The 23,298-nt window shown below is 40.2% G+C and overlaps 1 protein-coding gene across 1 annotated transcript in view; it reads right to left on the bottom strand.

Moving 5' to 3' along the window:
- Positions 1–2,209: 2,209 nt before the first annotated feature.
- Positions 2,210–23,298, bottom strand: part of KAT6B (lysine acetyltransferase 6B) — a 116,390-nt gene continuing 95,301 nt past the window's right edge. The window contains 5 exon segments of the mRNA XM_055811236.1: positions 2,210–6,097; positions 8,017–8,332; positions 9,590–9,856; positions 10,473–10,632; positions 12,729–12,960. Coding sequence (XP_055667211.1) covers positions 3,612–6,097; positions 8,017–8,332; positions 9,590–9,856; positions 10,473–10,632; positions 12,729–12,960 — 3,461 coding nt within the window. The 3' untranslated portion in view covers positions 2,210–3,611.

Raw genomic sequence — 23,298 nt, 5'->3', positions numbered from 1 at the left:
ACTGTCATTCGGCAGCTTCCAAGCGAAGTAGGTTCTGCTCCAAGGACTAGTATCTTCCCTAGAACCAGGTCCTGCCTGAAGCACCCTGCTGGTACAGCTATGCCAATTAAGCAATTCTGAAGTGAACATACTTCTTATTTACTTCCCAGCTTTTCTCCCTATGATTGTCCCAGGATTAAGTAGATTAAATCAGAAAAAGCAAGAGTTCTGGAACATGTAGCTACCACAAAGTGGGCAACTTGCAGGTTGCTAATGGCTCGCTAACAAGCCTTAGCAGCACCAGCTTCACCAACAAGCCAGGTCTGCAAGCAACATACACGCAGATTAATGCAATTTTATTTCCTTCTTGCAAATAAATCACTAGTGGTATGGAGTATTCTACTTGTCAAACCAAGTAAGACTGCACGGGCAGGGAAACCTGCATTTCACAAGAATCATCTATTGCAACTCTGAAGAATTCTTTGGAGAGATTTAAAGAAAGAACTAATTCTCAGCTGGGATGGTGCTAGAGCACACAGTCAAAGCTGACACTGCAAAGGGCACGGAGTACACAGAACAGGTTCATGTGTCAAGGAATTAAGACAGCTGCCTTATAAGACAGAAATTTTAGTGCAGTAATGCAATTCACAGCTAAATAGTCACTATGGGAAAAGATTCAGGAGAGGCATTTGTCCTGAAAAGAATTCAGTTCTGAAATAAATTTAAAAAAATAATAATAATTGGAAACTCGCCTCTTGTGCACACACACCACATCATTTTCTGCCCAACTTTTAGTCTGTATATTGCAAATACAGCATTTTAGCAATATGCTGGAGTCGGGACGATCTGTTTCAGGTTAGCACATACTGAAATGGGAAGAAGGTCTGATTTGCCCGTATGGTACAGGCTTGGAAACCTGAAACTAAACAGCAGTGGATAAAGACCCAGGTGTCTTTTTTGCTGACTGTAAACACACACAAATGAAAACTCAAATAACATGGCGCTACTTTGAGATACAATTATTCAACTAAGACACAAGGTCCTTGTCATACACACTCGAAGACTGCACGTTAACTGTGTTGAGTTCAACTTTCCTTTTCCTAAGCATAAAAAAAGGTGACAGCGACTTTGTGAAGATGAACACACATACAATTTTAAGTACTATGAATACTCTCTGCCTTCAAAAAAGCAAATTTGACAGTCCAAGTCCATGAACAAAGATCCTCATTAGACTGTGCTCTCCTTATCGAGCATTCTGAACTCCTGTAAGTTCAAGAATTATCATTTGACCAGCAGTTTTAGCTCCCGTTCAGGTCCACTATTTTAGACTGCTGCCCCACCACGTAAACCAGAACAGGTTATGCACATGCATCTGTAGCATCAATTTCTTGATTTGGCAACACCACACACTTTAAGGGCTTTATTTAAATGAAGACACATTTCTCTGACTTCTGAGCACATAAAATATCACCTATAAAACTGCTTTATATACTGCAACAGGGACATAGGAGTTTTCACTCAAGATGACCAATCCCTTCACATTAGCTAGCAAGTTTCCTGCAGTGTCAGTGGGCTAGAGGGGGGATTCAGTGGTAGCATTCACATCAGAAGTGTTTTGAAAAATTCTTGCAAGGATTTTTTCTGGTGCAGATTCACTCACATCCAATTTAAACTCGGTCCACTCAAGAGCTCCACATATCAACAGCCTTCTCAATTTTTACAGGCCTTCTATTGATAAATTAGAGGTGTTCATATATGAGTGTTTGTGTGCACACATATACATGCATATACACAGGACTCTGAGGTTCAACACAAGATCTGCATTGTCTTGTAACCCAGCAACAGTGACAAAGGAAGAGATTACAATTCTATCATTAAGATACAGTTCAAACACCACGTCTGTTACTGTCATATACCCTCTTACATATATATTAACACTTTCTATAGGAAAGAAGTTTCATACATTAAATATTGACAACCTTGTAATGTATTAAATACATATTTATTCAATATTTTATTAAGATTATTAAAAAAAATAATCTTAGATACTCTTTATTTTCACAAGGTGTATGCAATTATGATGAGTAACCTACACTTAGGCTCTAACAGCCTAATCCAAACCCCATCAACTTTAATGGGCTTTAGATCGAGCATGTGAGAGCACTGTAACAAACACTGTTTCAGGAGGTAATTCCCATGCAACATCAAACTATGACAAGACACAAGAGGCTAAAAATGGCTCATCATAATTTATTTTATGTTAAAATGTACAGCTTGGGGGGGGTGTTTTTTGCAGTTTTTATTTTTGTTTCTTGGGTGGGTTTTTTGTGGGTTTTTTTGTGTGGTTTTATTCTTTTAAGTGACTGACTAAAAAGATAACAGATAAATACAAGAGTGTCACTGGGTCCTATTTTTACATGTATCAAGCCTCTTCTGTTCGGCCCTTACAGTCACTCTGTACAGGTACAAAGGCTACAAAAAAGGAAGCAATATAAACAGACACAAATAACTTTTGCCTTTTTACATGCGATCTGTAAGCTTAGTTTGAGCTATTCACACGCTACTGCTCTATTTTTTCCCTTAAAAAATAACTCCAATATTTTATAAAGATAGAAAAATCTACAGATGGAATGAAAATGTAAAGTTAGAGGCATTTCCATAAAATAGCAACTTTACACCAAATTCACTACTATTTTTTTTTTAAATCCTGCCAAGTATTTGGACATATATGAAAATGTTTCAAAACTTGACAAATAAACACTGAGATGTTTCAATCAACAAAAAACCGTAACAGTATTTATAAAACAGAAAGCTGCCTTTTTTCCTACCCCAGCCCCAAAGAAACTGGTCACAAAAATGGAAAAGAGTCTCAACTTTACACTAAACATACAGCAATAAAACCCTTTGAACTAACCAAAATGTGAATAGCTTTCTCAGCTTTTTTTATTATTTTTTACAAGTTTCATAATTAACAAAAATATAGTTCTGTTTTTTTTTTTTTACCCCTCAAACTAGGGTAACCTAATCAAGGCAAAAAAATTAAGAAATGGCTTACTGTTAAGCACAACACTTGTACAGTACTACAAAATGCACTGTCACTAACAAAGACATTAGCGGCATGCAGAAGTGTCACCTTCAGAAACAAAATAATACAATAAAAGAACTGCTAAAAGGCATTTACATGTGGGGAAAGGAGAGAGAAAAAAGCTCACGATCCAGTACTGTCTGATAGATTTGGAGTCTATTTATCCACATTTTTAATGGGAGCAGGCACATAAAATGGCTCTGAACCATCAGCTGCTGTGTAATTGCAGTTCAAAGAAAGAGTTCTTCCTTTCCAGAGAACTTCAAGCTCAATGAAATAAACAAAAAAATGGAAAACCACCTAATTCCCCCCAAAAGAAGTTAAATCCCACAAAGTTAAAAAAACCAAAATAAAACAAAAAACAAAACAAGAAATAAAGAAAAAAGAAAAACTTGTATAAGGCTTTCTGCTGCATACAGCTTTTAAATGGTGCCAACAAATGTTTTTGCATTCACACCAATTGCTGGTTTTGAAATCGTACTCTCCGAAAGATATTTGTGCAGGTCAATCCAATACGCCAGTTTGGTAGTCCGTCTCTCCAAAGGGCCTACCTTCTCATGTAGGATCCATTAAGAGACTGTTTAGACATGCCTGTATTCATGTAGCCATGATGCCCCGGAGGAGTGTACATCATGTTACTGTGGGGTGCTGTCTGCATTGGTTGCTGTGCATATGGCTGAGTTCCCATCATCCCCATCTGCATCTGCATAGGGTACTGGGGCGTTTGATTCATATACCCATGATTACTGTGGTATCCACTATTCATCATTGGCTGGGACATACTATAACCATTCATAGCATTAAGGGTATTCATATTCATGTTCACGGAATTGACATTATAAGCTGGGGCTGGCATCAAATTTACACTCATGTTCATACCACGTTGCATCGTTAAGGTCCGCGCGGGCCCTTGCATGGCCACAGTCTGTGAAGCACGCCCATAAATTTGTGGCTGATGGGCTGCGGCAGCAGGTGGCAGAGGCGTGGATTTGGTTCTTACAGAAACATGACCTTTGCTGGCCATTTGAGTCTGCAGTCTTTGGGTGTGGGATATGCCAATATTAGATGAAGTCATATTACGCTGCAAAAGGGGAGGTGGCAAATTCATGGGAGGAGGAGTAAGGTTGGGGGGAGGGGTCATGGTAGCCTGTGCTTGGGGTCCTCCAGGAACAGCGTGTGGAGACTGAGAAAGCTGAACAAGCCCTGTATTACTTAAGGGGGTGGACAAAGAGGCACTGTTTGCATAGGAAGTTACAGCAGCTGAATGGCTGTAAGGCAAAGAATGATCCATAAGCGTGTTAGTTAACTGTTGCAGTTTGGCAAGGCTGAAGGTGGCAGATGGCTGTGAGTAATGCCCCGCTCCGAATTCACTCTGCCCCATTCTTTCATATAATCCGATGTTGGCATTGCCAGTCTCGGGGATTTCAGTCAACTGCATAGGTGGTGTAAAATTAGTGGCCATGCTGCACTGGGATAACTGTTGGTTGCTGCTTGGAGGCCTTTCAACAACACAACCTTGGGGAGATTTTACGTTACAAGTGGGAGGAGAACTGATGTTTGTTTGTTGCATCATACTGCAGCTTCCATTAATGCTAGACATCTGCTGTGTCACTGCACAGCTACTCTGCGTTAGGTTACTAGATGTAAGGCTACTGTACGAGCAACTGTTTTGAGAAGAATTGTTCCCACAGATACTACTACCCATTGTGGAATCGTAACTGCTTGGGTTTTCGTAGTTTTCCGTTGTGCTCTCGATGCTCCCCAAGTCACTAAAGCCACTGTCCACAACTTGTTGCGAATGATCAGAAACTGAAGGAACATCCATCATTGGGCTGGTCTCCATGTTCTGCAGAGACGGCACCGAAATGGCACTTTGATCTGGGCTGATCTGAGCATAGCTGTTCTCTAATGGAGCAACATTTGGGCTATTCACAGAACGAACCGACTGGCTGGGATGAGAGTGCACGGATGAAACTGGGCTACTGTGGTCAGATTGCTGACAATCATCCAGTGTGGTCATTTGGGGACTTTGGTCATTATGGGCATAGTTTTGCAAACTTCTACAGGCCTCTTGAGTCTCTGCACAGTCCTGAAACGTATCTTCATGCTCACTTGATTCTTGAGTTAGAGACTGTACCGCTTGGACCGTTTCTGAATCAATTTCCATGGTCTCAGTACTCTCTCCCTTGAAATCGGAATGTAATTCTTCACCACCTTTTTGGTCCTGGTTGTTATCGGTATGATCATCATCAGATTCAGGCACTGGGTCTGAATCTGTAGCAAGTTCTTTCTGGTCACTGTCACACTCGTGAGCTGCAAGGTCAACACCACAGCCCATTAAGTCCTCCTGATTTGAATTACCAGTTTGAACATTTACGTCTAAAAAAGACTGCTGTGTTTCCAGCATTTCTTTGAAAGCTTCACCAGGCAATTCCTCTTTCTCCACTTCTGTTGAACCCATGTGGCTATCGTCTTCATCGTCTGCATCATGATCCTCATTGCGAGACGGTTCTTCATCCTCCTCCTCCTCTTCCTCCTGATCATCCAAATGCATGGACTCCTCTTTTTGCAGGAACACCTCTTCTGCTTTGTCTTTTTCTTGGTCTTTTGCATTGATTCCACCTTCTTCTACATTCCTTTCTTCTTCCCCAGCTTTCGTCAGATCATTTTCCTGTTTTTCAAAGTGTTCACTGGGTAGATGCCGAGGTTCAGGTTCGGCCTCTTTTACTTCATTATCTGGTGGTGGTAATACTTCAACTGGCTCTTTAACCTCTTCCTCCGTAACAGCAGGAACTGAGCAGGGCTTGTCTTCAGCTACTTCTTTTTGCTCCTCCACCAGCACCTGATAGTCAGGCTCCATAGGAGTCTCAGGTGGAGTGTATAAATTAAGCTTAAAGCCAGGTTTTCTTTCCTTGCTTTGCCTCCATTTAGACGGACCACGCTTAACTCCTTTGGGCCAACCCTGCTTACTCTTTAAAGGTTCAAGATTGTCTTTAGTGCTGTCTTCCAACACAGCTACATCCTCTGTGTTATCTTTGGGAGGCAATAAATAGAGACAAAGGAAAGTCTTAGCTTGCACAAACTAATCAATATTTTCAAACATCAACCCAAAAGTAATACATGAACTCAAAATGCATCAAGAAACTCTGGAACAAGAGCTCTAAACACATCTCAAACCACAAGAGAATGACACACTGCCTACAGCTCAAACACACTTACACAAACACGTAAAGTTCCCCTTGTTCGGTGCCTCTCAACAGTGACCATCAGAGCCACCATCTATACTCTAGAAGAATCCCAGACATTTAAATCATCTGGCATGTAAACTACAGTGAAAATATTGCCCAAGTATTTGATTATCAACCTTTCTTTTTAGAATAGAATCGCTTTATATAGACATCGATTTAATGCATATTCATCTTCTGTGACAGTAATAACCCATGAGAGCCTGGAGTTTCCCATTTGATCATTCTGGAGGACAAGGCATCATCATGCTTTAGTACCAACACTGAAAAAAAGGTGGTTCATACTAGTATCTTCTCAGGGGCAGCATATCATGATACAGCTCACAACACATGGCAACAGGCAAATGATAATTGAAATTCAACACAAGATGGGTCAGAACACTAAATTAATCCATTGACTATAAAGAACCACCCAAACACACTCACTCCTCTCCTCTCCTTTGTTCCCAGATACCACTTACATATACACCAGAAAAAGGGAGAACTCTCAGGATGTAACATGCTGCACTTGGGAGCGTAATGGCTACAGCGATAGTCCTTGGCCAAGTTCTGCCTCTCACTGTAGCGCTGTAACACTCTTACAGTTGACTGATGTGATGACATGGTCCGTGGACAAAGACACAATACCAGTTTAGTTAAAGCAGTGCAAACCTGACCACTGGGGCACAGCTGGAACACTGAATTTTCTACCATTAGTTTAATTAATTTCTGTTAAGAGGCAGGAAAAAGTGGTAATAGTCTAATGTACTGTGCACTGGTTTGTAACAGCACCGGTATTTGTAAGCATGGTTGCACTAGTCACACAAAAGCTGTTTAAAATAGAAAACAGCGCATGAACCCTCTACTGAGGATCACAAAAATTAATCTTCCCATGCAATTATGAAAATACTAAAATAATACCCACTGGCTTCTTAGAGAAAATATATAGACCTGAGAATCCAGCCATTCATTCTGGAATTAAAACTTTAAAGTGTAATTTGAGAGCCAGGAGGTCAAGGGATGAGCATACGTTCAGAACAGCTTATTAATAGTTTCACTATCCATCCATTAGCTTTTCTGCCAGGAAATACCCTTGAAATCAAACTAGATAAGCAGCTTTGAAAGAACACAGTTAAAACCATCCCTCCTTTGTGGAGAAAAAATTAGGGACCCTAGCACTGAGGACATACTGTGCCTCAGAAACAAACATTTCCATGAATTACCAACAATGCTGAAAGAGATCTGTGTAAATCCAATCTTACTTTTTGCTTGCACCCTTTACCAAAGGTACAATACCAATATTGGAGAATACTCCAGTGATACTCTTGCTCGGTTGAGTATGAAATGCCCTGTTGCAGGGACATAAAAGTTGGTTTTGGCAACATGAGAAGGACTGCAGCGCTTCAGACCAGAAAACATTTGTTTTCTGAATAGAAAAACCAGATTATAATATTAATAGGTGGGGAATAACCAGTGAAGTAAACACAACAGAAACAACAACAACAGGAAGTACCTGAATCCACCACTAAATTCTAATAAACTACGTGAGATTAATGGTTCTGATAGCACCTCTAAGCAGACAGCATTGTTAAGATCATAAGGTTCTAAGACCAAAATGGCTAAATAAGTCTTGTTAAAAATTTCCAGATTTGTGTCAAAACTAAATGCTTCCTTTGAAGGTCACCCAACAATTAATGTTGTGAAGATAAAAGAACACTTTCAGCTTACTTGTACAATTGTCATCACTCCGATAACAGCTAATATCTTTCTCCTCCTTGTTTTGCTCTCGCTCTTCCTCCTCCTCTTTCTCCTGTTTCTGCTGCCCAGGTTGATATTCAAAAGCTTTTCTAATCACAGGCTTCAAGTCATCATCTTCCCCATCCATCTCACAGGTCGGTTCCAGCTGTGGCATGGGACGCTCTTCATCAGAGTTATCAAATGGCTCATTCAACACCTCTGTTGTTTCTGAAATGGTCTCTGTTGTAACACTGCTATTAATCCTTCTGCGTTTACGGCCCCTTTTCTTTTTCAGTATGAAAGGTCTCTGAAAAATAATGCCACAAATCTAACTTTTACTACATTCCTGTTTGTTAGCTGACTCTGGACAGACGTAAAAAAATTTCTGTAAAGCAAGTACACAATAATCTATTTACTCAATTAAAAAAAAAATATACCTTACCTTGATTCAAATTCAAATATAGACAAAATCTAAAAGTAAAATGTTTAAACAGTTAAAATCGGCACGTATGTATACATGCACACAAATCTTTCTGTAGGTGAAAGTTAAGACTAGAGTTTTCTTCACGTTGTAGTGACTTTTACCTTCTGTCATATCATATTCATAGCAATATTATGTAAGTTGTACTTACACATTTTTCCTTCGTGGGTTTATAACTCCCCAACCACCTTCACAAGTATCAAAGTTTATTCTTCTACATTTCTCGTTACTGCTATTTTAGAAATAGTATGTATACAGAAAAATAGGTAACAGCAAAGGAAGTGCACTTTAAGCTTTACATGGGTCTCCGCAATACACTAAAAGAATCCTACAGTTGGCTGCTATGAAGAAATATCTACTCCAACAGTTTATATTTCTTTTATTAGGCATTCTCACAGTTTTCTAGTTACTTTTCAAGTTTGCTCACCTAAAGTATAAGCAAAGGGACACTCCAGTTCCCTAATTCTCACCAGATACACCTAAACACATGTGCTAAGGTGATGGCTTTAAAATTTTGGGATGCTTAGTTTACTAACTTACACCATTCATAGAGCTGATTTTTCAGTAAAATTAAGAATTACGTAAACATTGCAATCACCAGAATTTAACATTTAAATCTCTTGACAATTAGAAGAATATGGGTTAAAAACTTCCTAGTTTGCTTTAACAGCATTTGCTTTTGAAAAACAGTATACTCCTTTTTCCTATATTAAGAACAAGAAAAAGGCAAACCCCACAAGCGGGACTCCATCTTAAAATGAGAAAAGGAAGAACCATTAAAATATTGAACCAATACCAATGCCAAACAGCAGAGGGCAATCACTAGTTTCAAAATTAACAGGAAATTCTGATTTTTTGTATCACCAGCATTTTAAGAGTTCTGTGAAAAATCCAGAAGATAAAAAAATTGGACAGAGGGTGGAAAAAGCAGACAGGCAAGTGTTCTGTGTCCAAACAGTACAGAAAGGATTAAAACAGTCTACCATACATTTATATAAACCCCCCAGATTGTTATTTCGATAATAGCGATTTGATTTAAATCAGAGAGGAATGGCTATAAACAAAACCATTCAAGTAACACACCTTTCTTTTTATGGCCAGCGACTGTGGCTTTGTCAGCCGGGGAGGCGAACTCTGCTGATTCTCATCCCCGCCATCCTCCTCGCTGCTTTCCTTAGATTGCTCTGTGGATTGCCCTCGCTCCCCCACCACCGCCACACTTTCTGGAGATCGCAAATATTTATTTTTAGATTGTACTTTTGCAGGTGATTGCCTACTATTACTTCTCGTGGAGAATATTTCTTGCTCTTCCTTTTCCCAGCAGCTAGCTTGTTCCATCAGACGCTCAGCCTGAAGGGTTGAGGTTAAAATAATGGGTCACTGAAACAGCATTTACTTAGCCATATCCTTTACATTCAGCTAAAAAGTTACAATAAGTCAACCCTGATTAGCACTGCTGGCTAACCTAGCAACAACATTTCAGCTGAATCATCTAGTAGCTCCTTTACAACAGTTAGTATAACAAACCAAAGAAGATTGCATTTCATGGGATATTTAGCACTATTAATGATGCAGCGAATTGATTTAAGTCCTTTAGCACTACATTACATGCCCACTGACATGGATCACTTTGAGCAAGTTCATAACACAAAGAATCGATTGACACCGCAGCCCCTGAGCTCTGCACCAAATTTGATCTGATTACATGCTCTTCGACTACCTCGAGAGTGATAAATACAGCTCCATGACAAGTGAGTCCCGTTTTAAGTTCTCATATTCATCCCCCCAAAGTTACCATGTCTTACTGCACAGCTTCCAAAAATTGTGCTTTACAGTAATATCAGTACCCTCTGCCGTTAAGCAGGGGTCAAAGTTAAAACTGCTCTATTTAAGACAGCCTAACATTAAATATTCACAGTGATGAAATCCAAAGGAAGGGAAATTCAGAAGAAGTTTCTGCTCTTACCTCCTTTTCTGCTTCTCTCTCTTCTTCAGAAACCGCAGCATTAGAAACTAACAAAGGAGTCCATCTCAAGCTTTCGGGATCTACTTCATTGATACGCGGATTTGCTTTCAGTTTCTCCATATGACTTGAAATCAGCTTTTCCCTTCTAATAATTACAAATCTACAATCCAATAAATAGTAATTTATTTTAGAAAGTGGTCATCTAAAACAGCTTTCCTACAGTTCGAATGCTTTTGCGCAATAACCTCTGAAAATGGATGGGTAAATAAATGGATACATCAAATTCAAAGTATCAGCTGACACACACAGATAACATGCTTACACTACTGACCGTTTACTAAGGGGAAGTAAGGAAACAACAGTTTACGCAGTGAAAGCTCAATACTGAGTATCACTAGGGCAACAGAGGAAAGTAACAGTTGTATAGTTGACTGCTCTAAACCCATGCAAGAGATCTACTGTTGGTATTTCAGCCACTGCCAGAACAATTTCCAATTTTAATATGACATACAAGCATAAATAGCGAAAACTGTGGATCATCAAGTAAAGAGGGAGAAAATCATTAATATTACAACTGAAGATAGATGAAACATTGGTTTTCTAATGGAGCATAAAAGCGTACCTTAGTCTTATGCTGATGCAGTAGAAAACAACTTTCTAATTACTATGAAAAGAAGTAGCATGTCTAAAGTAGATAAAGAAAGAATGTAATAGCCGAGTATGCTAATATACTAGCGCATAGACCACCAAAGTCCCCTGTTACAAAGCACTATACAGTAACAACCAAAAATATGTTGTTTATTTAGCAAGGATTTCAAACGCTGTAAAGAGTCAGGCAGGTTAAGTGACAACACTGCTTTTCACTGAGAAAATGCTTTTAAAAAAAATCAGATATAGGTGAACCCTTTTCACAGAATTGTGACTAACTCCTACTTCACTACATGTAAGAAAAATGAACAAAATGTAGGAAATCTTAAGAAGCCACACCCGATTCCCAAGTTAAGTGTCTGGTGGGAATTTCAAAGATAGGATTTCTTTTCCTGGCTCAACCACTGACCCTCTGGATGCCTTTGGCCAGGCCAGTTCATGTCCCTGACTACACTTTATACATGAGAAAAAACTAACGGACCTTGTTCATAAGGTATTTTGCATTCTGTAGATGAACAAAAAAATATGTTATTTTGTAACTGGGTGTCAGTATTCAGGGCCTATAATAGTTTGTGACAGGGCAGAAGCTGCATGTAAGTAATGAACACATATTTGATTCTTCCTTAAAATGCATTTGTCCCATCAAGTTGTCCATAAATAAGCATCCCAGTAAGTTAGAAGTTTTAATGCAATGACAGCATTCCTCTTACTCCTAACACTATCCTGTAAAGCCAGTCTCCTTTTTGAAGGCTTGCATTTTTACCAGTTCAAAACTTAGTAGTTTTGAATACTAGTGCTTGATGTACGTACAGCTTACTGAGGCTGAGCTGTTCCTGATCTTAATTTTATTTTTTGGCAACCTGCTGTTTGTAAAGGCAGTTGTGCTTAATTATAAAGTTTGTATGATTGGAATATCCAGTAAGAATTAAGAAGCTCTTTAGAAACACAAATACCATTGAAAGTCATTTATAGCATTTTACAGAAGGAAGAAAGAATAAGTGCCACACAACAAAACCAAACCACTTAAAATCTAAAGTATCTATCAAGATCATTAAGAAAGAAGATATTCACCAAATGAAACTCACCTTTCCGGTGCACTAATTTTCAACACCGTTTGTAACATTAACCAGAAACTTGCATTCCCAGTACCTTGGGCAGGAGAACTTGATGTAGAGCTGCTGTGATCCCATGGCTTGTGTGAGTTCAGTAATGATTGCAAAAGAGGGTGTCGGAAGAGAGACTGCCACCCACGACCCCAAATTTCTCCCTCACTGGTATGCAAAGCAATAGTCGGGAACTGTACTTACGGAAGATGATACTGAATGAAACAAAATTCTTCACTGAAAATGTTTCAAGCTGGCTGCACCCTTCTAATAATCACTAACATGAAAGAGGATCCAAGACACCACCATTTGTTTGGGGAGAAAACCTCTTTATGTAAGACCCCATTAACAAGACCCAGCTGTACTGACTCAGTATGATGATTATCATTCATTTTCCAGTCAATTTTACACAGACATTTTCCACATCAACTGCTTTGTAAGTAAAGAAAATGTTTTGTCTTAGTATTTTTAATTTATCTTTTTTTAAAAAAATAGATTCACTGACCTATCTTCTCTTTTATCTATCATGCTATGTTGCTGCAGGGTTGTGGCAATATCATGTGGACACATTCCAGTAGCTCGACTCATTCCTTTGATGCTGATTTGTTTTTCATGGTGGCAGTTAAGATATTCTAATATGACACTTTTCCAGTAAGCCAAGTATGAGAGACGACCCAGATCAGACAATGGCTTTTCAGGAGATCCTGCTTGACCCTCTCTTCTAGAAAGTAAATAGCCTAGAAGAAAAAGAAACAGAATACCTTACTGAGGTAACAAAACTAAAGAACTTGAACTACCCCTTAAGAAAGCTGATATTAACGGACAGGATCAGCATGACTGACTGCATTATTGGTAACTCTTGCAATTAGAGAAATCCTTTCCACAGAAGAGAACTGTTTTCATAGTGGCATAGAAATTAAAACCTTGAAAGAGACTCAGATGTGATGAGATTCAAACATTGACCAACCCCCCCCTCCTAATCCTAAAGCAAGGAGGAAATAATAAGCCAACACATTTCACAACAGGTCTCATCATCCATGGTCTCACTTAGAACTACAACTGTCCAGCCTTTTGAGAAACATTTATACCTGAGTTATATCACTGAAGCTAAGAATTTTCAGAAGAATCTCAAGAGGAAGTGTCATGGGTAAAATCAGTTAAGTCATTTTTCTTCAAGAAGCCCCAGGTGACATCAGTTTCTGATTAAAGAGTTAGTTGTTGTATTTCAGAGGTGACATAATTCACAAGTGGAATTACTAGGAGAATTACATAGCAGAAATAATTAAAAAATAATCTCCCTTAATTCACATTTAAGAATATTCACAGAATTCCAGTCTGCAGTCTTCAAGACAGTAACCGATCAGCTACTATACAATACACTACCCTCATTTGATATTCTGTGTATGTTTTAAGTCCTTTTTAACTCTCTTCAGCTTTAAGAAGCTTTCACAATTTCAAGTAGAACCCATCTGCTTGGCAGTAACAGAAGTCTGGGTTTTGCCACCATTAAAACAATGCAGGATAAAAAAAAAAAAAAAACATAACACAATTAATAAAACTTATCCTTTCACAGTAATTCATCCCTCCATGATAAATATTCTGCACTGTGCCTTTACCAACACTAGCAAAACACAAGCCTTGAACATCAGACTTACAAAAATGCTATTCCACCACAAGCATGGACATCATGCTTATAGAATTACATTACTCTGTCATTTGGAATCCATCAACATATGCAGTTTTTTTCCCCTTCCAATATTTTTTTTTTTCCAAGTTGGAAAATCCCTCCTTTTATTTTTCAAAGACTGCTTTAAAACATATCTGGTACAGCCACGTCACATTTGCTAAACAAATCCTCCTGACTTCTTCACATAGTTTCTCCTAATCAAGTTAGCTATAAATTAAAAGCATATGATTAACATCCAGCTTTGAGCGAAGCAGTGGCTGTTTCCTTATTTTCTTGTATGTCTACCATATACAAACGGTATACACACAGACATCTAGTTTTGTTATAAATACAAACACTTGAAATGCACACACACATACATACCTGCATATTTACTCAGTCTGCAACAACGGTCCTCCCTTTTTTGGGGGCAATACAAAAGGTCCACAACAGAATTTGGAAAATACATATGCACTGGTCATCGTAACTAACCTCCAGTTTGCATCAAAATGTTTACACAGAAAAGCAGACTTCCTACTGCATTTCAGGCGATCAATAACACCACAGATACTGAAGTCAGTAGCGTACCCTTCATTGTTATCAGCACGATTTATAATAAAATGCCAGAACTTCAGGAGGAATACCTTCCCACATCTGCCTACTACCACACAGCGCACAGATGCCTACGTAAAAGCCTGCCTGGTACTACTCAGTACATAAATTTATTCTGTTTTAAAGAAAAACTACCTTAAAAATTAAGAAAACAAAAATGTGTTAACATTTGAAGCTGCAGCATGTTAGATTTTTTTTTATAACTAGATGATACATCTTAGTACTTAGGATTAAGATCTATCAAAAACACTTACTTACTAAATATTGACAGGAAAAGCCAAACTTCACAATCAAAACCACACTGCATCCCGAATCGTTTGAAGGTAAAGAACTACTGTTTCACTTCCAACTGCACAAAGATGATCTATAGTGCATAGCCTATTCTGCATAATTTTAGACAAAGCTTCACTTGTACCAAGAAAGAATTTTGAATGAGCTTGTTTAAAACATATAAAGACAAGTTTTACACCAAGATGTCACTGCCGATAGAAAAACATGCAAAACGGTAGCAGTGCAGGTAGGGATACAAGTCTCAACGCAAGAAAAGAGAGGGAGAACAACCTAGATTTTTAAAAATAAATCTATGAGAGAACTTACAGTTGCTTTAAGTAACTTGACAGTTTAACCTACCAACTTCACAATAAAGAAAACTTTGGCACTAACAGAAAGCATTTGTAGGCTCTTTGCAAGACCCGGATTTCATTCTTGTATTTCACTATACTTTGTAATTACTTTGTCAAGAAGTCTTCCTCCTCTTCCATTTTCCTCATACATAAACAGGGTTGTTAATAATATAACTATACTTTCTTGCTAATCATCTTATGAGGCTTAGTAAGAATCCACTATCAAGAGTTTGGAATCAGTTAGGCAACCACATGTAGCTTTAGTTTTACTAGTATATCCTTGCTCATCAGATACTTCCAGTGGCTGGGGACTTTGAGACAAGTTCTTAGTGGTCATTTCCACAGATTTTTACTCTACATGAAAGCAGTGAAACTTCACCTGCGTGGCAACTGCATCTGTCAGTATTCTTAACGCACCCTACAACATAACCTATGCTTATCCAAAATACTCACATTCTACAGGTTCAAAAATGTAAATCAAAGGTAACAGTCTCCGTTACATGTAACGAGCACTGAATGGAAAGTTTCTCTTAACAGATTCTGTGATTTGAATGACATCTATTAAATTAAACTTACCAAAGAGACGCCAAATAATTGATCTAAGTTGCAGGTAAATAAAAAACACTGATCTTGGTAGTTCGTGTATCTATCCTGAAGCATCTGAAATGAGTACAATATGCCCCTGTTAAACAGATACCTCCAGTGTCATTGTGTCTACCTAATCTTAATAACGGACAGCCTCAAAGTGGAAACTTGAAAGAAACTTTCTTAAAACTATAACCCCTGATATCAGACTATGAACATCAGTAACATTCAGAGAACAAAGTACAGCTCCTCTCCACCCCCCCACCCCCTCCGACAGTCAGACATGACTAGTATGTTACACAAAAACCCACCCACAACAAAATATAAGACCTAATCTAGAAGAACAAAGAGTTGTCTATTTTATCTTCTGGGCATATGAGTGATGGTATCACAAAATTAAACAGCCAAATACGATTAATGATTTCTATTTCTGGCATTATCTGCAGCCTTTATAGTGAAGCAACATGGCACATGTGACTTGCAGCCTTTGATTTTTGTCATGCAAACCTCCCCAGGACCACTAAGGTTTTATCTTCAAGATTTAAAACAATTAGAAGAAATTCAATTTGAGAAAGGGGAAGTTAATATGAAGATACATATATTTTTATGCCTTCAACACAATTTTAGGAGGTAATCAGACGTTAAAACATACATTTAAAGAAATTAACTCGTGCTGTATCTTGTTTTAATCTATAGCATTCCTAGTCTGTAACTCCCCTGAAATAGCTACAGCAGAGCCCACAACATACTATTGTTAAAACAGTAACTTTAATACATCCATGTCAGTCTCCAGAAACCGACAAGTTAGTTAACTACTGGTTTTGTTATGCTCAGTTCTGTCTCTCAAAACAAATTAAACAGCATGAGATCAGGAGTCCAGTTTGACAGTAGCATGTTCTGACAGTGGTCAACATAAAAATCCAAGGGACAGACTAAAACCAGGCAACCATCTTGTGAAACTCCCATGCAAACAAAATTCCTCTGGCTCTCTCCAAACAAATGGAACCCGCCAGATGCGTATCAGCCTTCCACTTCTGGCATTTTCTAATAACTTTGTAGGATTTGTTAAGTATCACTGTCTTTTGCAAGCAGCACAGAGTCCATCTTCCTCCTCCATTCACTGCACTCACTTATGTGTCCACTAGTGCTGCTCTTTATTGTCATGCCCACTAATATGCCTGGTACTGACATGAAGTGAACCTACTTGTCTCTCCCCAAAAATCTTCTAAAAATTGGGATCATATCAGCCCCCTTTCAGTCCTATGGCACAAAAGCAGTGTTACGCATACTTCAAGTTTCAAACTGCCATAAGCAGCTATTTCATTATTGTCTCTTTTTATCTCCAAATGCCCGAGACACATCCTTCTTTCCTTGCCAGATACACTTCCAAACTTCACTACTTCAGCTTTCTAACATTAAATGTTAATCAATCCACAGTTTCCAATAAGGCAGATGATACAATTTAGCTTGAGACAGTTGAATTGAATGTTGTTAACTAAGGAAGGAAGAGAGACTTGTCCCTTTGCTTTTAACATGGTAGCCACAGCGGGCTAGCCCTCACAGGTTTAAGACAGGTGCAGATTACAGAGGCCGGTATCAGAGGCAGAAGCAGCAAAGACACTAAACAAATTAACTGGTATACTGAGAAAGACCCAAGTGAACAAACTAGAATTGACAAAAGGAAATTAAATTAAGTTTGAAGATCTTCTTTAAGGACTCTTGAATGACAGAACTTGTGTGCTCTCTACACATGCTTTATATCCCATGGCAACTAAATAAATCTATTTATCATTTCATTTCTGATGAATGGTCGAAGAAAAAAGTTCTAAAGAAGTTCAGATTCTTTGAGTCTGTTTAATACTGACCACAACCATTAAAAAGCTATTTGGTTTTCAAGTAAGCCGAGTAATTTAACTTAAGTAAACCACCAAACCAAAAATCCCAGTCCTGTCCTCCCTTCCCTCCAGTCCATTTGTGACCTGGATGTAGGTGTCTGAATTACACTTGTCTGTATCCACACAAGAGTGCATGGCCACACTGTGGCTCAGTTACACACAGAAGTAACTATGTGTGGTAGGCATATTACACAAGACTGAACGAACACTTCATTAGTGGTTTCCTATTCACCTGAGAGGCAAGAGAACTTCGCTAATATGAAGGTTCTGAACAAGTATTTTTGCTATAATTACATTTACTATTTCTATTTTAAAAAAAAACATTATATTCTGGAACAATCCTAGAAATGCTATACTGTGCTGGTTTCAGCTGGGATAGAGTTAATTTTCTTCTTCGTAGCTGTTGCAGTGCTGTGCTTTGGATTTGGTGTGAGAACAATGTTAGTAATACACTGATGTTTTTAGTTGTTGCTGGTGATGTTTCTACTAAATCAAGGACTTTTTGGTTTCTTGGGCCCTGCCAGCAACAGGGCTGGAAGGGCACGGGAAACTGGGAGGGCACAGAGCCAGGACAGGTGACCTGAACTAGCCAAAGGGATATTCTGCACCATATGACATCATGCTGAGTACATAAACTGGGGGAAGAAGAAGGAAGGGGGACACATCTGACATTATAGCATTTGTCTTCCCGAGTAACTGCTACACGTGATGGAGCCCTGCTTTCCTGGGGATGGCTGAAGACCTGCTTGCCGATGGGAAGTAGTGAATGAGTTGCTTGTTTTGCTTTGCTTGCATGCATGGCTTTTGCTTTACCTATCAAATTGTTCTCATCTCAACCCTTGAGTTTTACATTCCGTTCCGATACTCCTCCCCATCCCTCTGGGTGAGGGGGAGTGAGCGAGCAGCTGTGAGGTGCTTGGTTGCTGGCCAGGGTTAAACCACGAGAGTTTTTGGCACCCAATGTGGGGCTTGAAGGGTTCGAGGTAACAACAGATTTGATTGGAACATGCTAGGTAACATTTATAGCTGTTATTGCTGTTTAGCTATGAAGGGATAGGTTTCTGTGCTTACCATGGGGCTTGCTTGCCTTACTGTATATTCGTCTAGTGCTTGTTAGTGGCTGCCTCTTGCCTTTGCTGCTCACTGTACTGCTTATCATCTTACTGTGCTGTGCCCGGGAACATTCTGATAACAGCCATGGCGATGCGGCGGGGCTGGCAGGTGGCCAGCGCATGGCTGCTGTTCCTGTGCTGCTGTACTGGACAGGCTGGAACTCCAGTGTGAACTCGAGTCAAAGGGACTGTGACCTGTGGATGAGTCCACATAGGAGCAGAACACCCCAAAGCCCCTGTGGCCATGAATAAGCTCATGCCCAAGCAGGTGTATATTGGAGCGTCTGTGGTCATGGGTGTCTGTGCTGCAGCAGGTATGCCTCTGAAGGGATTGTGGCCCAAGGACAAGTCTACGCTGCAGCAGGTACACCTCGAAGCATCTCTGGCTGCGCATGAGGCCGTGCTGGAGCACCTCAAAGTGTATGGCCATGGATAAGCCCGTGACAGATCAGGTACGGCCCTGAAGGGATTGTGGCCAGGGATAAGGCCGTGCTGGAGCTGATTTACCTCTGAAGGGACAGTGGCTGTGGATAAGGCCATGCTGGACCAGGGCTATGGTCATGGCCCATGGATAAGGCCATGTTGGAACAGGTGCACCTCGAAGTGACTGTGGCTGTCACAGCAAAACAAAAAAGCAAACTTAAAACGGTTCCAAACTTGTTCAAGCCTTGCCTGCACAGAAAGCCCATTTTAAAAACAGGTTTCAACTCACAAACAGGAATGACATCGCTTATAACAACTGTCAGGTTGTCAGTTCTCACAGAGTCATGAAACAGCTACTGAGCTGCTACAACATACAGCATGTCATAATAAGGTAAACTGTCACCAGCTTCAGTTCGCCTACGAGACATGTCATCTGTATGTACTGGCATTCAGCAGCTCAGTTGTAAATGGCTTAACCGCCTGTGAATCAAGGAGAAGACAGAAAACAAAGACAGAAGCACTGTTGCCATTCTAAGGGACACGCTTGGTCTCTAGCCATGTACTAAGGCCACTGCAATCAAATTAATTTGCCAAAATTGCCGTCAACGCACAACTAAACTCCGTTTTATCTTTCTGGACCTGTTCAGCTACACTAACAACAGAAACACATCGCCAATCCAATAAATAGGTTTGAAGAAAGCTGCCAGCGTTGCATACCACATCATCAAGTCCAGGTCAAAATGCACCTATGCAACACAGTTCTTAAAATGACAGCCTGCTGACAGCATTTCACTTCCAAACTTCCTGAAGTTTACTTTCAAATAAGTTCTCCTACCACGAGCCAATCTAATGCTAACAGCGTAAGTTTCAGAAGACAGCATATGTAGTAGTATTTGTAGACAAAAGTTATACAGATCCAGAACCATCTCGGTGTTTGTTACATGAACTTATACAAAGCCAAATGCTCTATCATCTTTCTCATATCACGATGATACAAATCCATTTATTTCACCCATTGTTGTGGTTGTCCACTCTCCCTTGTCCTTTTTGAAGATGCACATAACATTTGCCACCTTTCAGTTTGAGGATGCTCCCCAATTGCCATTACTTCTCAAAGATGATAATGAGAGCTCTCGCAACCATGTCAGCCAGTTCCCTTGTGTGAATCTCACCTGGTCCTATGAGTCTGTGCATGTCCGTTTTACTTAAGTACTCTGTAACTTGATCTTCCTCTACCATGGATGGCATCTCTCTCTGCTCCTTAATTTCTGCCACACCTGAGAACAGGCCCTGTCAGTGAAAGCCAAGGCAAAGAAAGTACTGAGTACCTCAGATCCCTTCCGAGATCCCGACCGCGCCCCCATGCTGTCACACGATGCCTACTCCATTCAGCAGCAGGGCGATGTTCTGCTTACTCTTCCTATGGCTGTCCACATACTTGTAAGAGCTCTCCTCTTACTCTCCACATCCCTCACTTTCAACTCCAACCAAACTTTGGCTTAATTCCATTCCTGCACATGCGGGCAATACCAGTGCCTTTGGCAGACTTTGTTTTTGCTCAGATCAGGAGGTTCTCCTAGCAGCCTTACTGTCGTGCCGGCTATCTTCATTAACATTAGAACGAGTCTCTTCCACAGTTTTGAGGAAACTGTCTCTGGAGAACGACATGTACCACGCTGTTCTGCCCTTCACAGCAGCCCCTAACAGGACACCACTTACTAGTTCTCTAAACAAGGTAAAATTCTGGGCTTTAGTCTGCTAGTTGCCCTCCTCACTTCCCTCAGGATCTGAAACCCTACTATCTCATACATGCTACAGCCTGGGCTGCCACAGCCTGGGCTGCCACTGACTGTTACCTGCCCGACCGATTCCTCTTTAGTTTCAAGAAGCAGATCCAGCAGAGCATTTGCCCTAGCTAGTCATTCCAAAATCTGTGTCAAAATATTGTCCCAAACACTCTGCAGCAATCCGCTGGATTATTGCTTTTACCCTGCTATGCTTCCCCCTCCCAGCACGGTGTTTCCAAGTAGTTCTTGAGAACAAGGGCCTTCCACTAGCTGATGTCATCCACCTGTTTGGAAGGTTCATCCTCTTCCCTTTTTGATCAGGTTGTCTATAACAAATGCCCACCACAGTACTCAGGATTGCTGATGTGTCCTCTGATTCCGAGGCATACGGATGTGACAGGCCTATCACCCTTCCCCTAGCAGAGCTCCATGCTTCCAAGTCATTCCCTTGTACAGAGCACAACCTCCACTCCTTGGCTTCCCTGCCCTGTCCTTCCTGAAGAGACTATTATCCATCTACTGCAGCAGCCCAGCCTTCTGAGCTACCCCACTGCATCTCTGTAACCCCAACGAGATGACAGCTCTATGACAGAGCACAGTCTTCTAATTCCTCCTCTCTCTTCAGGACTTGAGCAACTGGAATAGTGGGATCTCAAATGCAGTGCGAGAGGGCCCCCCCTTCCTTGTCCACCCCAATCATATTGTCTCTTGCAAAACCCACTCTCCAAGAAGCTCAAGACCTGGATGGCTGCTTAGTCCCCTAGAAGTTCTGTCCAAGTTAGTTTCTGATGTGCCAGTGCAGCCATTCCAGCTGGTGCCTGTGACACATCACCATCATGGTTGTATCAACTCCAAACAGCTCTCTGGACCTTCAGTTCTGGGCCAACTGTTCCATTCAACTGCCAGGTTTGCATGTCTTGGTCACTGGTGCCACCCATGGGTTTGCTAAATCAGAAGCTGGACATAAGTCTATGCCTCACTTCAAGACTTCCTACTTGACAAGCAACTTCACCTGCTGTCTTTCAGCTTCCAAATATAGTTCAGTCACCTTCCGACATAAGGATCCATCTACATGCTCCCTCCCATGCTGTGCTCCAAAATATTCACGCTGAATTAGGAACCAAGTTAGTTGTACACAAACTTATTTCTCCTTAACCACTATCACACGGTTCTAAAAAAATGCAGTTCCATTTCCTACCATTTAGTATGAATAATGCTCAGTACAAGAAGCTAACATAAATATTCTATCATATCTTACAGTTTACTGAGTTTACAGCAAAAGTCACTGCATTTGTTATGTTTTTTCTACTGTTACAAAAAAGTGGGAAAAAGTATTTTAAACAAGTATGGGTCTCCATTAACTGTTAAGATAGACAATTTTAAGAAGCCTCACCAAGAAGCAAATGTATTCTCTTACTATTTAGGATTCATCTTGGAGAGCACTTCTATGATCTTCTGTCCAGACAAAGGCTGGGGAACATTCAACACTTTTGTGTTTTCTGCATTAACATTGTAGATGTGTTTCTGCCCATTTTAAATACTGTTTTCCTATCAGGCAGTACTATATCCAGTATGAATATGCCCACTAAAGTATAAAAACTTGCAGCTGTTTAAATAACATGACAAACTCAGAGGTATTCCAACCAATCACTTGGGCCAGAACAATTACATAATAAACAGGAACATCTGGACCTCAAACGCACGGTGCATCTCAGCACCAGCTCTACAGATTAACTGCACTGCAAATCAGAGCAACAACACATGCCTTTAAGCATTTGGATCCTATCGGTTATTCAGCTCATCACGTTACGCACTTAAGCAATCAGCAATGAAGTCCCCTGCTCTGGTCTTACCTGCCAGTGAAGTCAGATCAAACGCATCACGACCAACCAGAGCTGCTGGAGGACAGCAGAGGGAGAGGAACAGTGTACTGATGTCATGAAAATGGGAGTCAAATAGGAGTAGGTTGCTTAGATCATAACAACAGGTTTTAGTCTACTGATCTTTCCCCAATCTTAGACTGAAAGAAGCCTTCGCAGCAGAAGTCCATTTAGAAACATACACGCTACACCAGTAAAATGAAAAAATAACACTGTGTTAGCATTCTGGACTTCAGTCTCATTTGCAAGGACAATAGCTTTCCCTCATGCATTGTATAGCTTCAGCCTGTCAGCCTCAGGTCCACAGTTACGCCTGCATAGCACAATCACACATATAAACGTTTACATACACTTCCACACGTAGCAAAAGCATCCCAACACCACCGAAGTAACTCTCACACAGGAGACAGAATCAAGTTACTTATGAAAGCTTTCCAGATACTCCTATAAAAGATGCCAATGCACTGCTGAAAACCCGGAGCAGACAAGAGA

The sequence above is a fragment of the Falco peregrinus genome, chromosome 1 (genome assembly GCF_023634155.1).
Source record: "Falco peregrinus isolate bFalPer1 chromosome 1, bFalPer1.pri, whole genome shotgun sequence".
In the NCBI taxonomy this organism is placed as follows: Eukaryota; Metazoa; Chordata; class Aves; order Falconiformes; family Falconidae; genus Falco; species Falco peregrinus.
This window is presented reverse-complemented; position numbering and strand designations above follow the sequence as displayed.